We start from the raw sequence: 20,166 nt of genomic DNA on the forward strand, positions 1-20,166 counted from the left end.
AGCAGCTGCGTCTAACTACAATTAGAAAAGCAGCTGCTTTTTTTTAGTTTTCCATCTCTGGTCAATCGGTGATCGGTTATTTTTTTCGGTTTTCCAGTGCGTCGCATGCAGCAGCAAACGCGATACGCGAAACATAAGTTATTGGCAAAAAAGTTATTTCGATTCCAAAGACATTTCATTTATCTATAATCTATATGGATCCGATGATCTCATTACATGCATTGAAAAATCTGAATATTTTTCATTGGAATTAGGAACTAATTAATTAGTCATTAATTTTTCATTGTTATAGGATATACGTGAGTGACCACTTATAATACTTGAAATGGATGACCTATTGCACATTTCCTTGCGTGAACTTGTTTGCGTCAGCGATAACGGTCGACAAACGTTGGTGCTGTGAACTGTAGCGTCTCTCTATTCGTGAGTGATGGGGAGGAGTAAAGTTAAGAGGCGGGGAGGGAGGAGTGCATGGGGAGGGTCAGGGTAAAGGTTGGCTCACTTGAACTGTGTAGGTTCAGTAATGCAACAGAGAGCGTAGTGATAGCGCACGTCTTACCTCTCTCCTGTGTTGTCAGTGCTCCAAATCCATTATTTTGTTACTTTCTTCGACTGAGTTATTCTTCGCCGTTGTGAAACTCTTTTACTTTTCTTCTACTTTGTGGAGCTTATTGAATCGGATTCCTTCGTGAGAAATGCAACTTAGAGAAGAATTCGTGTTTATTACTTTAAACTAAGCTCGGATTTGTCATCCTGAATAAGTTGTATTAGGTTAGAAGGAAAAGTGTAATTCGGGATTTACCTATCGGCAATTAGAATTCCGCTCGTGGTCAAGAGATCTACTCGCTAGGCCTTTGCTCAGGTAAGCCTTGTTGAGTTCAGTTGTGATATTTTAAGCGTGGTGAGTTGACTAACAAGTTGGGGCTTCTATCTCCATGGTCAGTAGAACCTAGAGGTGACTTACGTTGTACGTGCAGTGCTACCTACCTAAGTTTCAACTTCCACCTCCTAATTAATTTCTTGATTCCTTATTGTTATTCTATTCCGCTCAAATTATTGCGTTGTTTAGTGTTTAAAATATTGACTATTAGATTAAACTTATGATTGGCAGCATTGAAATAGTTGCTTTCGCTTCTTTTATAATTATATTATTTGTAATTTGTTGTACATTCATGATTGCCCATTCATGCTGCATTAATTGATGCATTCAGCATTATTCATTCATGCAGCATTACTCGTTCATAACATTGTGCCTGTGGTTAGGGGCTGAAAATACTGTTACGACTTCGATGGTAGACCTACCTATCTTTGCTGTGGTACCCGTACCACGACGTATAGGCTACCTAAATTGTTTTGCTGTGTGAGACAGTCAAGTGTGATTTTTAAATCTTTCACGTGGACGCGTATAGATTTGGAGATTTTTCTGACCGAGCGTTTATCCTAATTTCGATTTATTACATACAATAACTCAAGATATGTTGTAAAAGTCCGGTGTAAACTTCACTTTTTCGGAGGTTGCTTTTAATTGGTTAGAACGCAGCTATGTAAAACTTTATGATGCCTCTCCATTGTGCTTATTATTTGACAATGAAATTCTCTTCTAATGACCTTAAACTCGATAATGTCTGCACTATGCAGTCAATTCAGGCGTTTTTCTCCTGACCATTACATGATAACCTAAGTTGAACCTAACCTCTGCACGGTATGAAGTTACGTGAATGGCATTGGTCAGACGAATGCTGACATGTCGATTTCCTGAACACACACTGTTTACTCAAAGGTTCGCTAAGAAGCAGTAGGAAGTGCATGTACACGATGTTCAGTATACAAAGTTATGTACATTTATGGCATGGTTGTAGAAGATTCCTCTGATTAGAGTTATGTTAGAATTTCCCGTATTTAATTATCCTATTATTGGCATTTAGCATACATTTTCAAGGTAGAAGAGGCTATTCAGTTTTCGCTTTTCGCTTCAGAGAATCCAGTGACTAGCTATCTACGACACAAATTTTTCGAGGCATTTGTCAGGCAAACAAGAATTCGGTGCATGGTCTGGAACTTCAGAAGTGTTGATAATTAGACCATTGCAGTACGATGTCAATCAAGGTATTTTCCTCTCTTATATGTTTTTATTAACTATTCAGGGTAAGATGTAGAAAGTGGTTTACTTTTGGCTACATAACCACGGCACTCGCAAGTATAAATCTAATTTTTCTTTCTGTTTCTTTCAAGTAGTTTTGTCTGCTGCGAAATGAAACGAAGCTGTACAGAATTTTTAGGGTGTCTCTTTGCGATTAAATTCCAACGGAACCACTTGGGAATAACATGGACGGCGATGTTGTATTTAACTCATCGATTCCGGTAATTTTGTCTGGCTGCTTTCCCCGCATCTTTGAACCCAAACCACATTAGTCTCAACTTGAGATACCGCGAGAAAACTCCGATTTTCACGATATACACAACACGAGGTTCAAGTTTTACTTTATCCTCTCACAGGATGTTCTCTTGCAATTGATTGGAAGAACAAGTTATTTTATCATTTATAAAAGGTATTAATTCAATGTGTATTTCATGACAGCACCTGTGATTAGTATAAGTTCTCTACTAGAGTCAGTGTGGGAAAATTTCTAATTCCGACTTGTGATGAGAAAAGGCAAGGCGGCTGTGGCTGTGGTGTGTGGGTGCAGATGTGCGTGTGATGTGCCCTTCACGCTTACGTAGGACGCGTGTCCTTGAGGTCAGGTCACTGGGAAGGTCAGAACAGGTTGTGGTGTGAGCAGGGGAAGCGTAGGTGCAGGTCACGAACCTCACTCAATGCGAGGATTTTTTCCTGTATAAGGCGAGCTTCAATTGATTTTGCTCTGGTCATCCCCCCTCCACGCTTCTTTGCTTATCTCCGCTGCTTTTCGCGCAGCCTTTTCCTTTTTAGTGCATATGATGATAAGGATCTCGCCCCGTATTTTTTGTATAAATTATGTTAATTTCTTTAGTACCTCTTCAGTTTGGAAGTCAGGACGCTTAGCATCTGCTGCGTACTAATTAATGACTGCAAACTACTAGAAAATTAAAAGTGGCTACATACAAAGTAATGAAAATAGCTAGGACGTCTTTTCAGCCCACCTGTTGTTAACCGAGTTCTAAACATATAAACTTGATATGAAGGTATATTTTATTTGTTCTTGTAATTCGTGACCCCAGCTAGAGCATCACTGTATATCAAAGCAAACGTTTGGTCCAAATGGTGTCCAAAGGCGACGTTTCAAATACCCGTGTCAAACGGCGATTATCTATAACGACGCACCTCCTGGGTTTGAAAAGATGTACAGGATCTTCTGAGCATTTGGTTGTTCCAAGTACACAGGGTGATGAGACTGGTGCTCTCCGAGTCATTTAATGCTGAACCATTTCTCTGAAGAAACGTAATTTAATTTGTTACGTTAGTCAAATTTATCATAATAAAATTCCTTTTTGTGTCCGTAATTAATTAATTATCCACGGCTTTCGGTAAGTTGCACTCCGGTTCCACGCTAAATGGTTGAAATATTATCCTTTAGGTCGAACACGCGCGAAGGAAGATATGACTGGTTTTAACCGAGTTGAAAAGTGCGCCAACATCTCCGAAACCGTAGTCATCATCCTTCCGTTACTTGCTGCTTCGGTCCACTCAATGCTAACAGAAAATTTCTCTCAAGTTGTGCTGCGAAATGTATTTGGTTGTAGTCAATGACCTTATAAAAGTCAGTTACTTTGATTGCTACATTTTGCTCTATTTACTGTTTTATTGTGGCCTCTTTGAAGGCTGCGAATGGAAATAATCGTACCATAAACGTACTTGCTTTTTATGTGTGGCGTGCTGGCGCTGTAGACGGCAGCTGCAGCTGTTGCTGGCGGACGCTCTTGCAGCTGTTGCCCGCAGCCTTCGCTCGCTCGCCCCACAGATTCCTTCGCCGCGTGTCCTAACTTAGACGCCTTGAAAATTCTCATCCTGTGACCTTGTATCAAAAATTTGGCAAATCTGACCTCCTTGTCATTAAACTGACATCAAGATCTTGTTGATTTAGGTTTAACACATTTGTGTTTACTTAGATTTGACTTTTTCTCCCTACTCCGAGAAAGACACCTCGACTAGCCAAATAGATGGGCATTTGGTCAGGCATTTACGCTTTTCGAACCCGTGTCTCGTGACCCTGTCAACGCATTAAACAAGTTGCTTCTTTTTAGATCATCTTACCAACGCCTGCGTTAAATTTTTCGACGACCTCTCGCATCCACGACTCGTTCTGATAAATAGTGTAAATGAATAATTTCAAATATTCTCGGCATGAAAGTGTTTTTCCAGAGTGAATTAGCTTATGATTTTCAACTTCGTTACCGGTACTTAAATTTTCAAGCAGAAGTTTTATGGAAATATTTTATTTTTTATTTACATCGTTTTTATAAGATTTATAGCATTAATAAATCATGTACGAGCTTTTTAATTACCTCACGCTCGATACCTTGCACCAGTCCGCCCAGAGCTGGAGGTCTGGAGCGCTCCTCTGCAGCGTTGCTGGTACGAACTGCGCTGAGCAGCTGTGGTCCACCGCCGCCCCTGCACCGCCACCGCGCTGCTCCATATAGGGGCACATACGGGCTCCTTATTTCAGTTGTGCTCACAAAAACTGCCATACATAATAGGTTATTCTAAAGTATAAGGTGACGGATATATTTTAAATCCTGATAAATGAGTTTTGCAATTATCATTAACTATTTGCCTGTTCCGACAAGATGTATAGTTTGTGAAATTTATATCTTTTAATTATACTTAAATATTGTTACTTGAAAAAAATTGAGTGTTGTCTCGAGCGAAGTGATATGTGAAGTGTTTTTTACTTGATTAATAAACAGTTTACAATCAAATTTCCTCAAAGAACGTTCAATAAGGTAATGAATTTCAAAGTAGTAAGCATTTCCCATCTATCCATATTGTTCATTGTGTCCAGTCAAGCGCCCTGTCGCTGTTCCCAAGCTGCCATTGCAGTGCGGTAAATGTTATGCACGCAATACAATATGCGTCCCGCAGCTAGCCATTAAATTCGTTTCTCATGAGCTTTGAAATTATGTTCGCGATTCACAATTGACAAGTTTTGTCGTGGTCGATTCCCGGAGTTAGAAACCAAGGGGGTTCCAGTGACCAGTGTTGCTTAGAACTACTAACCTGCCTGCATTTCTAGAAGGTCCAGCGAAATAGGGATAGCCAACTATGGGGTATTATGAGTAGCCAGCAATTATCTGCATTTGCTGCCGGCGCCAAATTTAGTTGTGCTCACCGAAGGTTACCAAACATCAGCCTGCTGCTATCTCAACGGAACTCTTCATTGAGATGCTCGGTAAACGCTGCAATCCGTCAACCACGTAGCGAATCTACTGAACTGAGTTGCTCAACTTTCATGCTAAATAAAACAACTACCTATCATAATTTTTTTAAAAGCCGTGCAGTTAATTTTCACAATTAAAATTGAATCATTCTTTTAATCACATCCCGTGATCAAACTTAGGTCAGGCTATCCTTGTTTTCTTGATCAGGTGATTCAACACAAAATAAGTTAATTCTGTTTATTACTGTTTTAATGTTTGACGTTTTGCTACCCGCTGTCTTCGATATATCTACGTACGAATTCTATTTATAGGTACCTAGATGGTAAAAGCCTATGGTTCCAAAGACATCGCCGGATAAATGGTGTCCGCCAAGTCTTTGGATGTCCGGAGGCAATAAATTGCGTCGTGCTGTTCAGAGTCGGTGGGTTTTGTTTCCATTTTAGTTTCCATTTAGCTTTATACTAATTTCGTTTGTATAAAAATGTGATCACTTATTTGCCACTTTTAAGTCGAGGTGTTCTCGACTGGATTGTGCGATACTGTCGGTACTGTTCGGTATAGGTCAGTTGTGCCATTTGACATGTCCTGGACACCTCTCGAAGATTGACGTTACGTACATCAGTAATAGGATGACCAAGCGTGAAATACGAGCTGCATGTCTTGAACAATTGAACATCTCCTTCTTATTTAATCGGTATTGTTTTTTCTCTGGCCTATTTCGGGAGATTAATCCGAATAAGAATGTCAGTGGTATCCTTGACACGTCTGATAAAAACACCGGCATACTTTGTTTCCCTTTTGTTACCTGTAAATTGTAATTATTTCATAGTCAATTTTTTTTGTTGTATCTCTCGAATAATGCGTAAAGTAAACCTGTTCTTAAATGCAGTATAAAAAAACACTACACTAAAGTAAATTTAAAATTATAAAGAAATATTACCTCATGGAAAATCGAATAATTTCCCGACTTGACTACTGCTTGACACTCGATAGCGCCGCGATGTAAACCCGAGTCCAAATTTGTCTCATGTTTACCAATGCAATATGTGAAAACATATTTCTTACCAACGTTTTGGGCCAAGTAATTAGCATTTCTGCCGTACTAGATAAATTCTTAATTATTTACGGGTCATAAATTTGTAAGGTGATTGCGGCTGGCGCCGCTGTGGAAAGCCAGGTAGCAAGCAAGTTTTTTTCGTTGACCCGTCATGTCTCCTTAGATGCCCGCATCTCATCAGTCACAACTGATAAATCGTGTGACTGAACATGGGCTCAAATTCTGATTCCTCCCAGGTCACTGGAAATTGTCTTATGTCGATGAAGAAGTTCAGTTTTGGTATGTGAGAAGGACGCGATGACCGACCATTGTAATACGAAAAACTGATAGACGCGTTTTTTCGTTTACATATTAAACGAGTTGACGAGGCATTTATTTTACACTCAATGCTAATTCAAAAGTAACCCTTTGCCCTTTATTAACTAACTATTAAAATGCTTAAGTTAGTCTGTTGTTACAAATATTCTTTCTGTATATATTTATAGTTCTTTTTTTTAGTGAAGGTTCAGGCAATTGTTTTCAATAAAGTTAATCGTGTTTAGATTTACATTGAGAAATGTTAATTCTTTAGCGTTTGTTTGGGTTGAGAGCGTCGTGGATCACTCTCTAATCTAGCACTCATGCTTGCATTAACGAATAAGACTAAGGCTAGATACATTTAGTCATGTTGATATTATAGCTTCTTCATTTTTGATTAGTTTTAAACCACGATTTAATTAAACATGCAAGCAAAATCCCTATCCTTGTGTTCTGATAGGCACGTGATACTGTCTTGCACCATATACCCACGCTAACGGACAGTACGGGAACCGGTTCGAGAGACATGTGCTGTCTAGAAAGCATGTGTGCTCTGGTTCGCCGATATCTCATTTTTAATAAGGCACACAGTTGTTCCGTACAATTGTATCCTGTAGCTAATAGCTTCCTGATCAATATTCTTCGTATGAGTTGTATCCCATTCGTTTTAGTTATAGGGTCGATCGACTATGATGTTCACCGATACAATCTTTTTTTTTTTTAATTTACTTTATTATACACATTTAAATCTTGGTGTCAGACTGAACTCAATATTCACGTTGCCTATTATCGGTAGGGTTCTTGAAGCCGTGAGCCGTGCGATGAATGAGGACGCATCATTTGACTTATCTGTGGTGCTTGTGTAGCGGCACGGGTGACTCAAGCTTTTATATAGTCGCCAGGTCAGACTTCTGTGCCTGATCCATGCAAAAAACTGTGGGCTCATAATGGCGCGCAGAGTTTGCGATCGCTTGCATACATTACCAAACGAAGCTCCGTGATGTGGTTCATTGTGCCTCTCAAGACAGCCTCTTGTTCCGGCACGCGACCAGGCCATACAATTCATATCTGTGAAGCCTAATGCGGTTTAACCTTTATACATGATTAGGAAATGTTATGTTATCTGTCGAAATTGCGTGAAACTTTACCACTAATGTTGTGGTTCTGTCCAAGGTAAATGTATTCTCTACATTCATAACAAATACGTAAAAAGCTCTTTGTGATATTGTTCTCTAAATTTTACTCTTCTTTTCTGAAGCTTAAATTTCGGTAATAGTGCTGCGTGTATGAAAAAATTATATCGTGAAAGCTTCATTACGGCTCCTCAGAATTCTATTTTAATACATTTATTTTAAGTAGGGGCATTAAACAGCCCTATCCCAGTTTATTTTATTTTGTTTTAACTTGTTTTGCTGAATTGAAAATTGAAAAACTATTCTCATGTATTCATATCAGCGTTTTGTACCAGCCGTCTTGCATTGTTACGATGTGTCTCGACATCGCTGTTCAGCGTGCGATGCTAAGCATTTCAGAACTCAGCTTTTTGTTATTTTGCTGACCTATTATCTTTCTTGTGTGCTGTATATATGTATACCTGTTGTCATCAGTTTAAATTGTCTAGTAACTCGTCTGCTGTCATTTTCGCATGCGTAATTGCAACATGTTCTGCAAATTGATAGAGCGCATTAAGCCCGCAAATATTGTGCAATTACTCAATTTAAGCGAGAATTTGCCCAACTATAGCAAAAAAAATTGTGAACGTAAAAGAGTGTATTTACTGCTGAACTTTGAACCCAGCACGACATGGGCTGGCTACCATACGGCTCCCTACTCGCTGCAACTCCTGCCATCGATCCAGTTCATCTGACCTTTGATTGCTTGAGCATCCAGAGGCGAATCTGAGGGCGACCCGGGCAGCCTGGTCTTTTATTGTAAACATCTCGCACAAAGAGATAAGCTCGGCTTTAATTATTGATTTGCGTGGTTTTTGTGAGTTGCTCTCGAGGGGATCTCAAACGAGCGCCGGAGCTTACCGTGTGACCCGTTTAGGTTTGTACTTTAGCTACGTGCTTGCGGAACTGGCTCGAGCTTCTAATGTTTATATAGATAATTTTACAATTATTATATATATCATAATAATTTTGAAATTCTTTCGAAGAATTTTAATTTCATTTAGCCTCAAAAAATTTGTTAAATTCATTTCTTTCATAGTTATACACATTTTCTGTCAGTATTGTTGAAATTGTCAATTTATTTGCAACATGAACAGTGCAATGTGTTAGCGAACATTAGTGCCATGTAGGCCTGCACGAAATGATGTGTCACTGCGGTAAACGTGGTAAAATTCATTCTTCATGGGATGTCCGTGGCCATATGGCGAGAATTTTTTTGGCTAGAATTTGCTCCGAGATTTTTAATCGTTTTTGAAGGGTCATGTTGTACGCATTATGTGTGACCCTCCGTTGGGCACGGACGCTACCAAGGGAAAGTTACCCTCGTTGGTCATGCGATCACATGTCTTTGTGCCCTAGGGCGTCACTATGAGAGGGGCGGGTCCGACACACCTCCCCTCTCTTGCCCTCATGTGGCGGGTAATCCCGTGGCGTGTATCTGACCATCAATGCAACGTGTCTTGGTAACATCACGCTTGCGTTCATTATCAATTAGGGACCAGAGTCCTAAATGATCAAATAATCGGACTGAAATTCATCAGTTGAAGCTTTCCTTGTTTGCGTATATGATATTTCTCTGTTTGCGTCTATTCCCGACAGGGGGCCAAGTTCAATGCGCGTGCTAGGGCTTTATCTTAATTTTTAGCAAATAATCCGAATCTACACTGTTTGTCCTACGCAAATTTCACATTTTTATAAAGGAATCGCACGTTTATGAGATTTAATGCGATGTTCAACCCAATCATTCGATTTTTTAAATTTCAAAATTTCTCGATAAGTTATGGATTTTTCTCTTGACGAATTTATATCCTGCGAGACGAATGATATTTCTTGAATTTTTAGTCTTAAGTCTCCATCATCCAGCAGATACAAGTGTCTAAACGGAAGCTTTTCTTGTCTTTACTTTAATTTTTGCAATTTATGTCATGTGTTGCTTGAAATCAGGCACATGAACTTTATCTTGATTGAAAGCTTTCTTCCATAAATGCTTCAAGGAGATTACTATAGAAATACGTGAATCGTTTATAATCACGCAGCACTAGGAATAAATTGGTAAGTTAATGAAGAAGAATGAAAAACATGTTATTATCATGAATTTTTTTTGTTCTGCCTAAACCCAATTCGAAAAAGCGACTTTAAATCCTGGGCCAAACTGCCTGGGATTACTGCGTTTTGTCAGGTTTTTTAATTTTTGTGAAACTGACTGATATGATCAGTGTATTTTTTAAGTGCCAATAAAACCGGGTTCTTTTTGACCTTACCTTTATATCACTAACCCTAAGTTTAAACCGTGAAAATTGTTGTGGTTTGTTCGAACTTTGCATTGGCTCCGCTCCGTGACCAGAGCTGAGCTTGCGGCTCTGACATGACCGCTGACAGCTCATGTGTGGTGAACACTCGGCGTTGGGTGTTTGTACTCATTTGGTAGAGCAATTTCAAACGTAATTTTTTCACTCTTTACTGCTGTACTCAATCGGAAAAGCATTTTCGAACATAATTTGTTTCATTCTTTACTGCTAAGTTTACGTTAACTTGAGTTAACTCGCTGAGTTAACATATCTCTTACTACTTAACTTGATATGTTTTCGCTAAAAGTCACAGATTTGCGTACAAAAACGAGTTGTTTCTTCCTTTTCGAACTGACTCTTCAAGTGTAATTTCTACTTTTCTAACTAACTTATGGATATCAGGTTTCTTCTCTACTAACTGCATGATTCTTCTCTTCTACAGGGAAGAAAATATTCTCCTGGATTCTCTATCATCATCTGGAATGAAATTAGGTAAGCTTCCTTCTTTAAAATTTGAATGATTTTGTTTATATTATAGAGTTCGGAATATTAAAATTTAAAATTGTGTGCTGTATATTGTTGACTCGGAATAATTTTGCAATTGTATAGAATATTTTTTACTTCCTTTTGGTTGATTGGTGTTTTTTGGTTCTTAAAATGTCCTCTATTTTGAATGATAATTTAGAGCAACGAGTCCGCTCTTTCTTTATTACGCTCATTTTGCTTAATAAAAAGTCTTGAATTGAAAGACAAATCTTTCGCTGAATATAATTTAACTGTTTAAAAAATTACATTAAACGTTACGTTCAGAATTTTTTCGCAGCTTGTCATTGTTTTCAATCATTGACGGGTGCAATGCGATGGTGCGTTTGACTGACCTATACGCGTACTAGAGAAACGAGTGACAGAACTGATATAAACTATTTTTGAAGTGGAAGAGATAGCATCTCAAAATTTTGGGAAATTTATGGTAATTTCTTTTCCTTGTCACTTTGGCCCTCGTAATGTCCGATCAATATACTTTCGTATTCGGCCACTTCAAGAGGGTGTTTACGTAGGTATTGTGAATAATCAATGTTGATGAAATTCATGCAGAACTTGTCAAGTTAAATTGTGTTGTACAGTGGTCAGTGTGCAATTCAAGAATTACTAGAAGTTTTTCGGAAGAAGTATTTCAACACATGTAGGTACGCCTGTATAATACCGTCAGTTGCCACAAATGTTGAGGATTCCAGACTCATTGAATTGGATGATCGCATATTCAAATTTGATTCTATCAAATTCAATGCAATTTCAGATGATTTTCACGAATGGTGTTCTGGTTGTATACCCAGAATGAGTTCACATATTTCTGTGGATCGAAGGGTAAGTTCGGTGGTCTGGGCAGAACACAGGCCTGTCTTTGTATGGCGTTCTCAGACCCCTTATGGATCACTAGAGCCACAGAAAGGCCACCCCGTGTCTCACTTTAAAAACACACGAGATAATGCCTGATAGCAAAATCGAACCTGGTTCCTTTTGTACCGGAGTTCTGCTTCAGTCCTGTGAGAACTTGGAACTTGGTCCTGTCCTAATGCACGCGCGGCTCCGCTAATTCACAGTGAACTGCTTCCTGAAAATATTACCGCTCATGTTGCTCCAATTAAAAGGCATGGAATGATCTGAAAAATTATTGGCCAAAATTTCGTGAAACATTCTCTTACATTATAAGATATTATCTGATGGAAATAATAAGTCTGGTTTTATTGGTCGGATGGATATTTTGATTCGCTGTCTTCCCACACAAACGCGACTGGAAACTGGGCCTGCCATAATTTTAGTATTTCGTTGCATTTTTTGTTTTATGAATGCAATAGACAATGATAAATATAATGCTAATTGAGATCCTGAGTTCTTGAACTGAGCACTACCACTTATGTGCACTTTTTATTACTTCTTATGTGCACTTCTTCGATTACTAAACTAGTAGAGATACATTCTCTACTAGTCAACACAACATTCTAGTTTGACGATGTAGTCAATTGTTTCTATACAAATTTCGTGCGATGTACACGGGAATTCCCGATTGTAAGTCGGTAAAGATTGACGTTCTTAAACAAGTATACAATTAATTAGTAATGTACACATTGTTCGATATATTGAAAAAACTAATAAGAAAATTGCGAATAAAACAAATTCTCTGGTCTTCAATGAAACCTGCTTGAAAAAATTAATTAGTAATGCACAATTTTTATTTGACATTTAGATTTTTCAAACTCTGCAATAAAGGTTAATTTCTTGCAGTTGAATAGGATTAATTCCTATCCTATCTATCAGAAGGGTTACCCGAGTTGGGCGCTTTATTTTCCCCACCGCGGTACATCTGGTCTCTTTTCTCTTCTCTTTCTATTTATTCGCACAAGTTTCCGAAAACCGTTGAAATTCCTGAGCCTTCACCTTTGTACGCGCTGCCTTTATGATTGACCCGGCCTCAATCGGAGGGAAATCGAAAAAAGATCTACGAACTCAAAGGTTGGCATCATTTTGATCGTTTATTACTTATATCGCCAGCGCTTGACGTAACATTCGCTATTTATTCGCGGTATTCGCGTTCAGGACATGCACGCTTCTGCAATGCTATCAAGCTATTGGTTTCCATGTGTGTTTCATCTTCGTTTGGTGTAGAGGAAGATATCCATGATGGTTGAAAAAAGTTAAGCCTCGAAGTCCCATCTTGACTTCATATTTTCCCTTTCATTGTTTAAGTGTGGTTTCAAATAGATTAGGCACCAGAAATTTTCTTTGCGCTTACAATTTTTGATTTTCATTTATTTTAGCTTGAATCTGTTCATTCCTTGTATAAAGATGAGAAGATAATAAACGCCGAGATAACTTTAAAATTGAACGTGTTTCAATATTTCATTTTCATGCAGACATTTATCATCTGAAATATGATTTTGTTTAAATCGATCGGACGCATCTTTGCTAACGTACAACATGCAAGCTTGTAGATAGGATAATTGTTTAGATCTGTCGAGTCTATTGTGGTATTGATGAATGCGAGCGACCGAGCGCGGCATTTGCCTTCACCGCGTGCGGTCATGTTCTTGATGAAGCTGGATGATTGCGGTGCTCGAATAGCCGGAATTAAAGCAGATGTAAAGCGAGTCACAGCCGTAGCCACTTAATGATTTGATCAACTAGAAACAAACAAAAACATTCGTTAGCGTATCATGATTCTGTAGACCATTGATATAACCAAACTTTGTCAGACAGATACTAAAGTAGGAACAATTAAGTGTGCAATGTGCTAACTAACGTCTTTTGATCAATCACTCGACGATTTTATTCAACTTTGAAAGATATCAGTTGTCCAGTTGTCCAGAAATGATCACTTTCAAGGGCATTCAATGCAATCTCCTTGAATAGGACGAAACTTAATACACAATGAATGCATTTCCTAATTAAAAAGTCGTTTTCGTGGTTACCGCCTGCAGCACTGAGCAAGATCATTTGCCAGTGTTTAATGTATCGAGTGCACGTGCATGTTAGGTCAGTTAGCTGTGTGCCCTGTAGTGAGGTCACCTAGTGTATAATTTCCTCTTCCTGGTTTGCTGTGCTCATGTAATATGCTGCAGCATGCGCCCTCCTTACGCCGCATGAGGCGCATCTTGCGAGCTCTTAACTATCATGTATCTCTTGTCAACTTTTTTTTTCTTCTTTCTTATGAACAATCGAGTTTATGAAGCAGATTTGACTGGATCGGCCTCCTTGCTTCCTCTTTTGCAATACACGGCGTGGAGTAACCATTTACAGAACATACGTGCTGAGTCCGCTTGTTAATCTCCGCAGCATGTTTGTAAATTTCATTAATTCTCTAGTGGCCTTACTAAAACTCTAACTATGCCTATATATCTATTTTGAACTTTTTTCCTTTACATAAAACGACATTACCATTTTTTACATCACAGAAGAGGTTATTCTTGAGTAACCTTGCAGCAAGTGACGAAAAATAACCTTTCCTTAATGGGTCGTTGAGCCCGATTGGCTTCGAGCGACCTGCCAGTAATTGGTTTCATTTATTGCATATCAGTATCATCTGTCCAACTGGACCTCGAAACATGATTGTCTTCTCTTGTCAAAATAATTTTCGTGTCCTGCAAGTCAAGTCTTGTATCCGTACACATCGTTTAGTTTAATGACGTTGGGTATTGTTAGTTTTCGTCATTCAGACGCGCTACTTTCCATCCTTTTTAGAAAGATTTTTCTCACGAGCATTCTTACAAATTTACTATCCACTTTCAAAAATTGTAATAAGTTACGAAAGAATCGTCGTTAGGTTACCGATTCTTTTCAAAGTCATCCATATTTTCCATTGACACTTTTACTAGACAAACGGTGTCCTACACAACGACCTGATATATATAACATCAAGCTTTCATATCAAAGGACTACAAAATATTCTCATTTTTATATCACTTTTAATCCATTCGTGTGGGTTTGCCAAGTTTGAAGTAGCATAACTTTAGTTGTTACAAAATAATTGGTATGAAACCCGAAAATTAAATTTGCGTGCACATTCAATAAAAGCAGACCTTAATAAAATATTTTGAGCCATATAGTTTTAGCTGATTGAAGCATAATATATCATCTGGCTGCTAGTGAACGCGAAAATTAATCTTGAAATTAGCGTCGTCCGACAAAAGAACAGGAGCTCCGCTTGAGCTTTCAAGGCTGCCGCTATCGCCACGCTTCCGATATTTAGGCGTCCCGCTCTGTCTTGTACATTAGCTCCTGCCTCGCATTGCATCTGTGCTCATAAATATGAGCCAAATAAGTAAACGTTTGTTTTCATGGTATCTCAGCCAATTTAATGGTACGGCTCTTTAAAATAATCATTTTAAATAATGAATGTCTTTGATTTCATTAATTTTTCTGCTGCTGAATATTCCACAAGCAAAACTTTAACATCTCCTGACCTCGTTCTTATTTATCATAATGCTTAGGTCTTACGTTTTAGGTCTATTGTCAAACATTTATGGTGTATAATTTGGTGACTTTGTTCACTATTTAGGAGGTTACTGTTAGGTAGGTGCAGTTCGAGGTCATTTTGAATATTTTTATTCAGCTTCCAATACTCGGCTGATCATTCTATTCAATGACGACTTCTGGTTCATTATTCGTTTTAAAAATGTGTGTATTCGTTTCATTTAATGTCTATTCCTATATCCCAACCTATATACAATAAAGCAAATTCAATCAACAGGCATTACCTTTCCATATTTGTGTTGCAATTGTACTCTTGTGACCATGTGTCTGTAAGAAGTGTTTTTACATCCATTTTTATCATAGGAATCTATTTAGTGCTGTCTTCTCATCTTTCGTCTGACTTGAAATAATTGCATCGGTTGCGCTTTAGATATAAAACTGAATGTCAGTTTGTGTCGTGGAAAGAATTGGAGCAAATTCCATGTACGTGGACAATGGTCAGTTGAAGAGATAGGAAGCTTCAAAAAATAGATATGGACAATGCGGCATCTGTCCGGAGTGAGATGTTCAAGGGGAACTTGGAAAGGGCCACTGGCGATGAAGAACACAATAGGTTGTGCTGTTCTCCCCATAATGCCGCTTATAATGGTCACAATAGGCATATTTGATCACTAACAATCATAAAAATGGCTGGTTGATGTTGTTAACGAAGCTGATCGTTGTTAGTCGAGGTGGTGAAGCAAAAAACACATAGGCCAGCGATTTTAGGTATGCTGTAAAGAGGCTCATAGCGGTCAGTCGGTTCGAACACGTTTGAAGAGCCTTTCCTATACCGAGTTTGTCCCGTTTGTTTGTTTGATGCTGAGCTACCAATTTTTTAGTTCATCTTTTTGTCGAGTCGAATTATGACAAAGGGGTTATTATTATTTTTTTGTACTTTGGACAGAACAGTTTTGGGTGCTGTAAATAGTATTTTCTTCATTCATTCCCAATATGCCTTTTTCGAAAAATGATACATGAGACACGGTTACATTTTCTTCAAATTTCAAAAAGCGATTAAGGCTTTGACCCATTCCTCTGTTATGAGCGATCAATTTAAGAGCATTACCAGATATTACAGTGATTTTGAGTTATTAGATTTATTTCTAATGCGTTTCGCAATCTACAATATGTATTCATGTCGTGCATCCTCGTGGGCTTGCCTGCTTAATGATAACATCTACCAACACTTCCTGGTGTACATCATTTCCTTGAATTGGGAGCGATTCTTTTACGTACTTGGTGATGCTCTCGATGTCAGCATCTTTTTGCTACTATGGGTGGACGGACAAGATCTGGTATTCACGACTCATTAACGGTGGTGCATTTCTACCTTGGCGATTATTTGATTAATTACAGTTTTCACTGATGAAAATATTTACTTTTTAAATTCGGTGATTCCAAGTGCTAGATTTTTAGATCATGTGTAGAAATATGAATAAGCGAAGAAACAAAAACGAAGAAAAAAAATAAGTTTTTAGCTTCACTCCTTAAAATTTTCCCGTAATCAAACTAATTTTTAGCGCTCGAGGTAAACTTTCTCAACGCTCTCATCTTTTTTATCCCCATCGACCTCGCTTACCCGTGCATGTTCTCTGAAAGCTCACTCTGTTCCCCCTGCTCTGCTTCGTCGAACCCTAAGCTCGGTTCTGTTGAAACTTGCGCCAGTCTTCCGTTTTGTTGCCCGCTCTCCCACTTGGCTCCCACCAGGACATTTTTAGCAGTGCCATGTGGCGCGACCGACGCACACATGCCGCATGCTATGGCTGCCCTGGCCGCAGGAAGTTCACTCTTAATCTCCATTTGCTTGCTCTCCATCATCGAACAACCTTCTTCTTGATTGATGCTGTTCAATGTTACTGAAACCTAAAACAACTTGTTGCAATAGTACCTGGATTCACTGACCGACGTGCAACGGCTTTGTATGCAACTATTCGCTATCTCTTAACATAGCATTTAGCAAAATAGAGCTTGTAGATAATAGTTGTAATTTTGCGCTCTGGCAGTGCCATTTTTACGGATGTAAATTGTCAATACGTACCAACGATCTAAGATATGCAGTTATGCTTCAAGTCCTGTACCTGGTGTTGAGAATAGGAAATCCTTCAAGCGCGGCGGTCATGATATAGGAACGCGTATTACTGCGTGATAGCGAACCGCATATCCGGTTTCGCGGTTCCAACCGTCCTTGAATGCAGAGTTGCTACTTGGTCCACGTCACAGACGATAGCATCAACCTGCCTGTACCTTTGCCCTTGCTTACTGCGACGTCAGCAGTCTGGGTCTGCAGTCTGTCCGTCAAAGCAAATATGCACGCAGTATTCCAGTCATAAATACTGCGCTGTGATCTTATTTCAAACTTATTTCTTGGCATTTATTCCTGAATAATTACTTCTCAATCAAGTGTAAAACGTTTGGTATGGTGAATTTATTGCGTAATTTGTAAATGACAATGGCAACGAATGTAATACAGAGTGATTCGCGGAAACTAACCTATTTGAAAGCTTCACAAAAAAGAATTTCATCACAATTTTAATTTTATTGAATAAGACATTGCCTGAATTTTTGTATCACTTTGTTTTGAAGATGACATCCGACAAATGAAGTCCTCCATGGTCAATGCAATCAGTTGGTCGATTTTTGAAGTTCCGTTCAAGTCGCTGAAGCATGTTGACGGGCTTGGTGATGTTTTAGCATATGTTGTTCATTAAATGAGGTAGGGTCTTTGAACAGTCATTGTAAACAATGATTTAAGATAAAAACATAACTCAAGCCAACTCGGGGATTGGGCCGGCTATTGAAAGTCATTTCTCAAGGAGTATAGGCGCTCTGCAAAATGTTATCTCAGACGGAGAAAACTGCAAAACGGCTATTAGGAAAGTACGCTTCGACAGCAAATGCACGCTGCTCACTTGTCCAATGCATAGTGGCAACTGATTAGGCGGGACACAAAACTTCATGACCTTGCTTTTCATTTGAAAAAATTCCCGCCCTTTTCTTACAACATTTGGCTGTTTGACGCTAAATACAGAACAGGAAGTTTACCTGAATCACACTGAATTACTGGTTGGCGACTGTTCTCTCGTCAATAACAGACTACTATTTCAAATTTTGATGAAACTATTAACCTGTATTGGGCACCGCAAGGTCTATCTTGTAGGTGGCGATTTGGTACAAAATCCTCTGAGATTTCGTACGGTTTACACGCGGCCTTTTAGGTGCGGTCGACTTCGCACAAGTCGTTCTCTTTGTGGCGCCTCTGCTTCTGCTGAGATCTCGTTGGGTGTGTCAGCAAATTATTTCTTGTGTGGTGACACCCGTCGACTCGGCGCTGGTCAAGATCGAAATACGCTGGTCAAGATCGCAGGCAAATTTATCAAATTAAAAGAGAATATTATAATTACAAGAGAATATTATAATATTTTTCTGAGGCTATCTGTCCTGAAAGGTACCTGCTCGACCATTCATACTCAGACGGATGTTTGAAACGGCCATAGCTTGTAAACAGAGGTAGCGTTGTACATCAGGGAACGCCGTGTCACAGTCCTCTTATTGTGTGTAGACTTGCCAAGCGCCCGCAGATTACACGAGTTCCTCTCTCATCCCCTCTCCACACTCTGTCCTCGGAGGTACTGTAACCCCTGCCAGATAGACTTATGTTGAGGTCACTTGGATAGGAAATGAGAAGCGCGTAGCTCCACTTGCTCTTCTGATAAGTGCGTTCGCCCGCTCCCAGTCTTCTCTCTACAAAATTTATTCCCATGTAACTTCATTTCTACGATACGTTTGATAGCTTCTTAGGACTTAATATAGAATTGAGTTCCGCATTGAGCCAAACTTCGTTTTATTAGAAAACAGGTTCGGAACCATATATCACCGTGACGAATACAATAACATTGACAGTCTCCTATCATGCATAAATCAATTTTCAATATGGAACTGCATATGAAAATTTACCTTCATTTTGTACTTAGACAACCCAATTCTCCAGGACACAAATTCGACTTTGTTTCTGGTGATGGATGATTAAATTATCATCATACTTATTACGTATTTGCTTCCTGATTTTTAAAATGAATTTTAGTAAGTAACTCGTGCTACGTGTGGCGAGGCCTAAACCTTGGGGTCGACTTCATCGGATGGTTGTCGGTTGCGATAAGGAGTGAAGTTTGCTGGTCGTCAGGTCGCGTTATCTGCGATAGCGACTAACAGCCCAGGTCACCAAGAGGTGGCTTTTCCAATGCTCGCACGACCCTGAGGACATGACTTCAAAGGTCAAATCCTCACAAATGAAAATTTGATGGTAAATATTTCTGATGAATAACACTCATTTCTGAAATGAATCAGGAAATGTGAGGCGTGAAATGCAACATCCGTGGTTCGGATAAATTTTTTAAATCAGGCCTATGTTCGCATGGTTGAACTATATAAGGTTGACCCACGAAAAGTTCCGTCTTTCAGTTCAGCTTTCTTGTTACGTCACGTAGATCGAGAAACGTAGACAAACCCGTCATTCCCAGTTGACTGGTTTGATCGCATTTTGGTGATTGGTTACTACCTGTGACGTCACTGAGATCAGTGACGTCACAGGCTAACAACGAACTTCTTTCGCAAAAATGGGCTTCTGATGGGTCAACCTTATACTAGTTCAACCATGTAAGTTCGTTTCCTCCCAGTTTGAAAGCATCAGCTGATGAGTGGATAGCTTTTATCAATCTTAATTTCAACTCAGTGTCGACTAATTTACATGTTAGCTGCAAATTATGTAGGGGTTATAATTTATATGAATGCTCTATTATATTATAAGATAGCTTATTGAATGCTCTATTATATAATAATGTATTTAGTAGGTGTACTGATTGCATTCAACTGAGGGCCAATGGCACCAAGAAGGCGGCATGTGACAAAAGTAGCAAATCTTAGAATGATTAGCTTCTGGTAGGCTACTAACATTTTGCTTTAGTAAAAATTAAATCTTAAAAATCGT

General features: G+C 38.9%; 1 protein-coding gene across 3 annotated transcripts in view; it reads left to right on the forward strand.

Moving 5' to 3' along the window:
• Positions 1–535: 535 nt before the first annotated feature.
• Positions 536–20,166, forward strand: part of LOC108670911 (orphan steroid hormone receptor 2) — a 79,971-nt gene continuing 60,340 nt past the window's right edge. For all 3 annotated transcript variants that reach the window (XM_018158407.2, XM_018158408.2, XM_018158409.2), the window contains exons 1-2: positions 536–862; positions 10,615–10,664. In XM_018158407.2, the coding sequence (XP_018013896.1) occupies positions 10,655–10,664 (10 nt within the window). In that variant the 5' untranslated portion in view covers positions 536–862; positions 10,615–10,654. The remainder of the gene's footprint in view (positions 863–10,614; positions 10,665–20,166) is intronic.

This window comes from Hyalella azteca, unplaced genomic scaffold, assembly GCF_000764305.2.
Source record: "Hyalella azteca isolate HAZT.00-mixed unplaced genomic scaffold, Hazt_2.0.2 contig1382, whole genome shotgun sequence".
Classification (NCBI taxonomy): Eukaryota; Metazoa; Arthropoda; class Malacostraca; order Amphipoda; family Hyalellidae; genus Hyalella; species Hyalella azteca.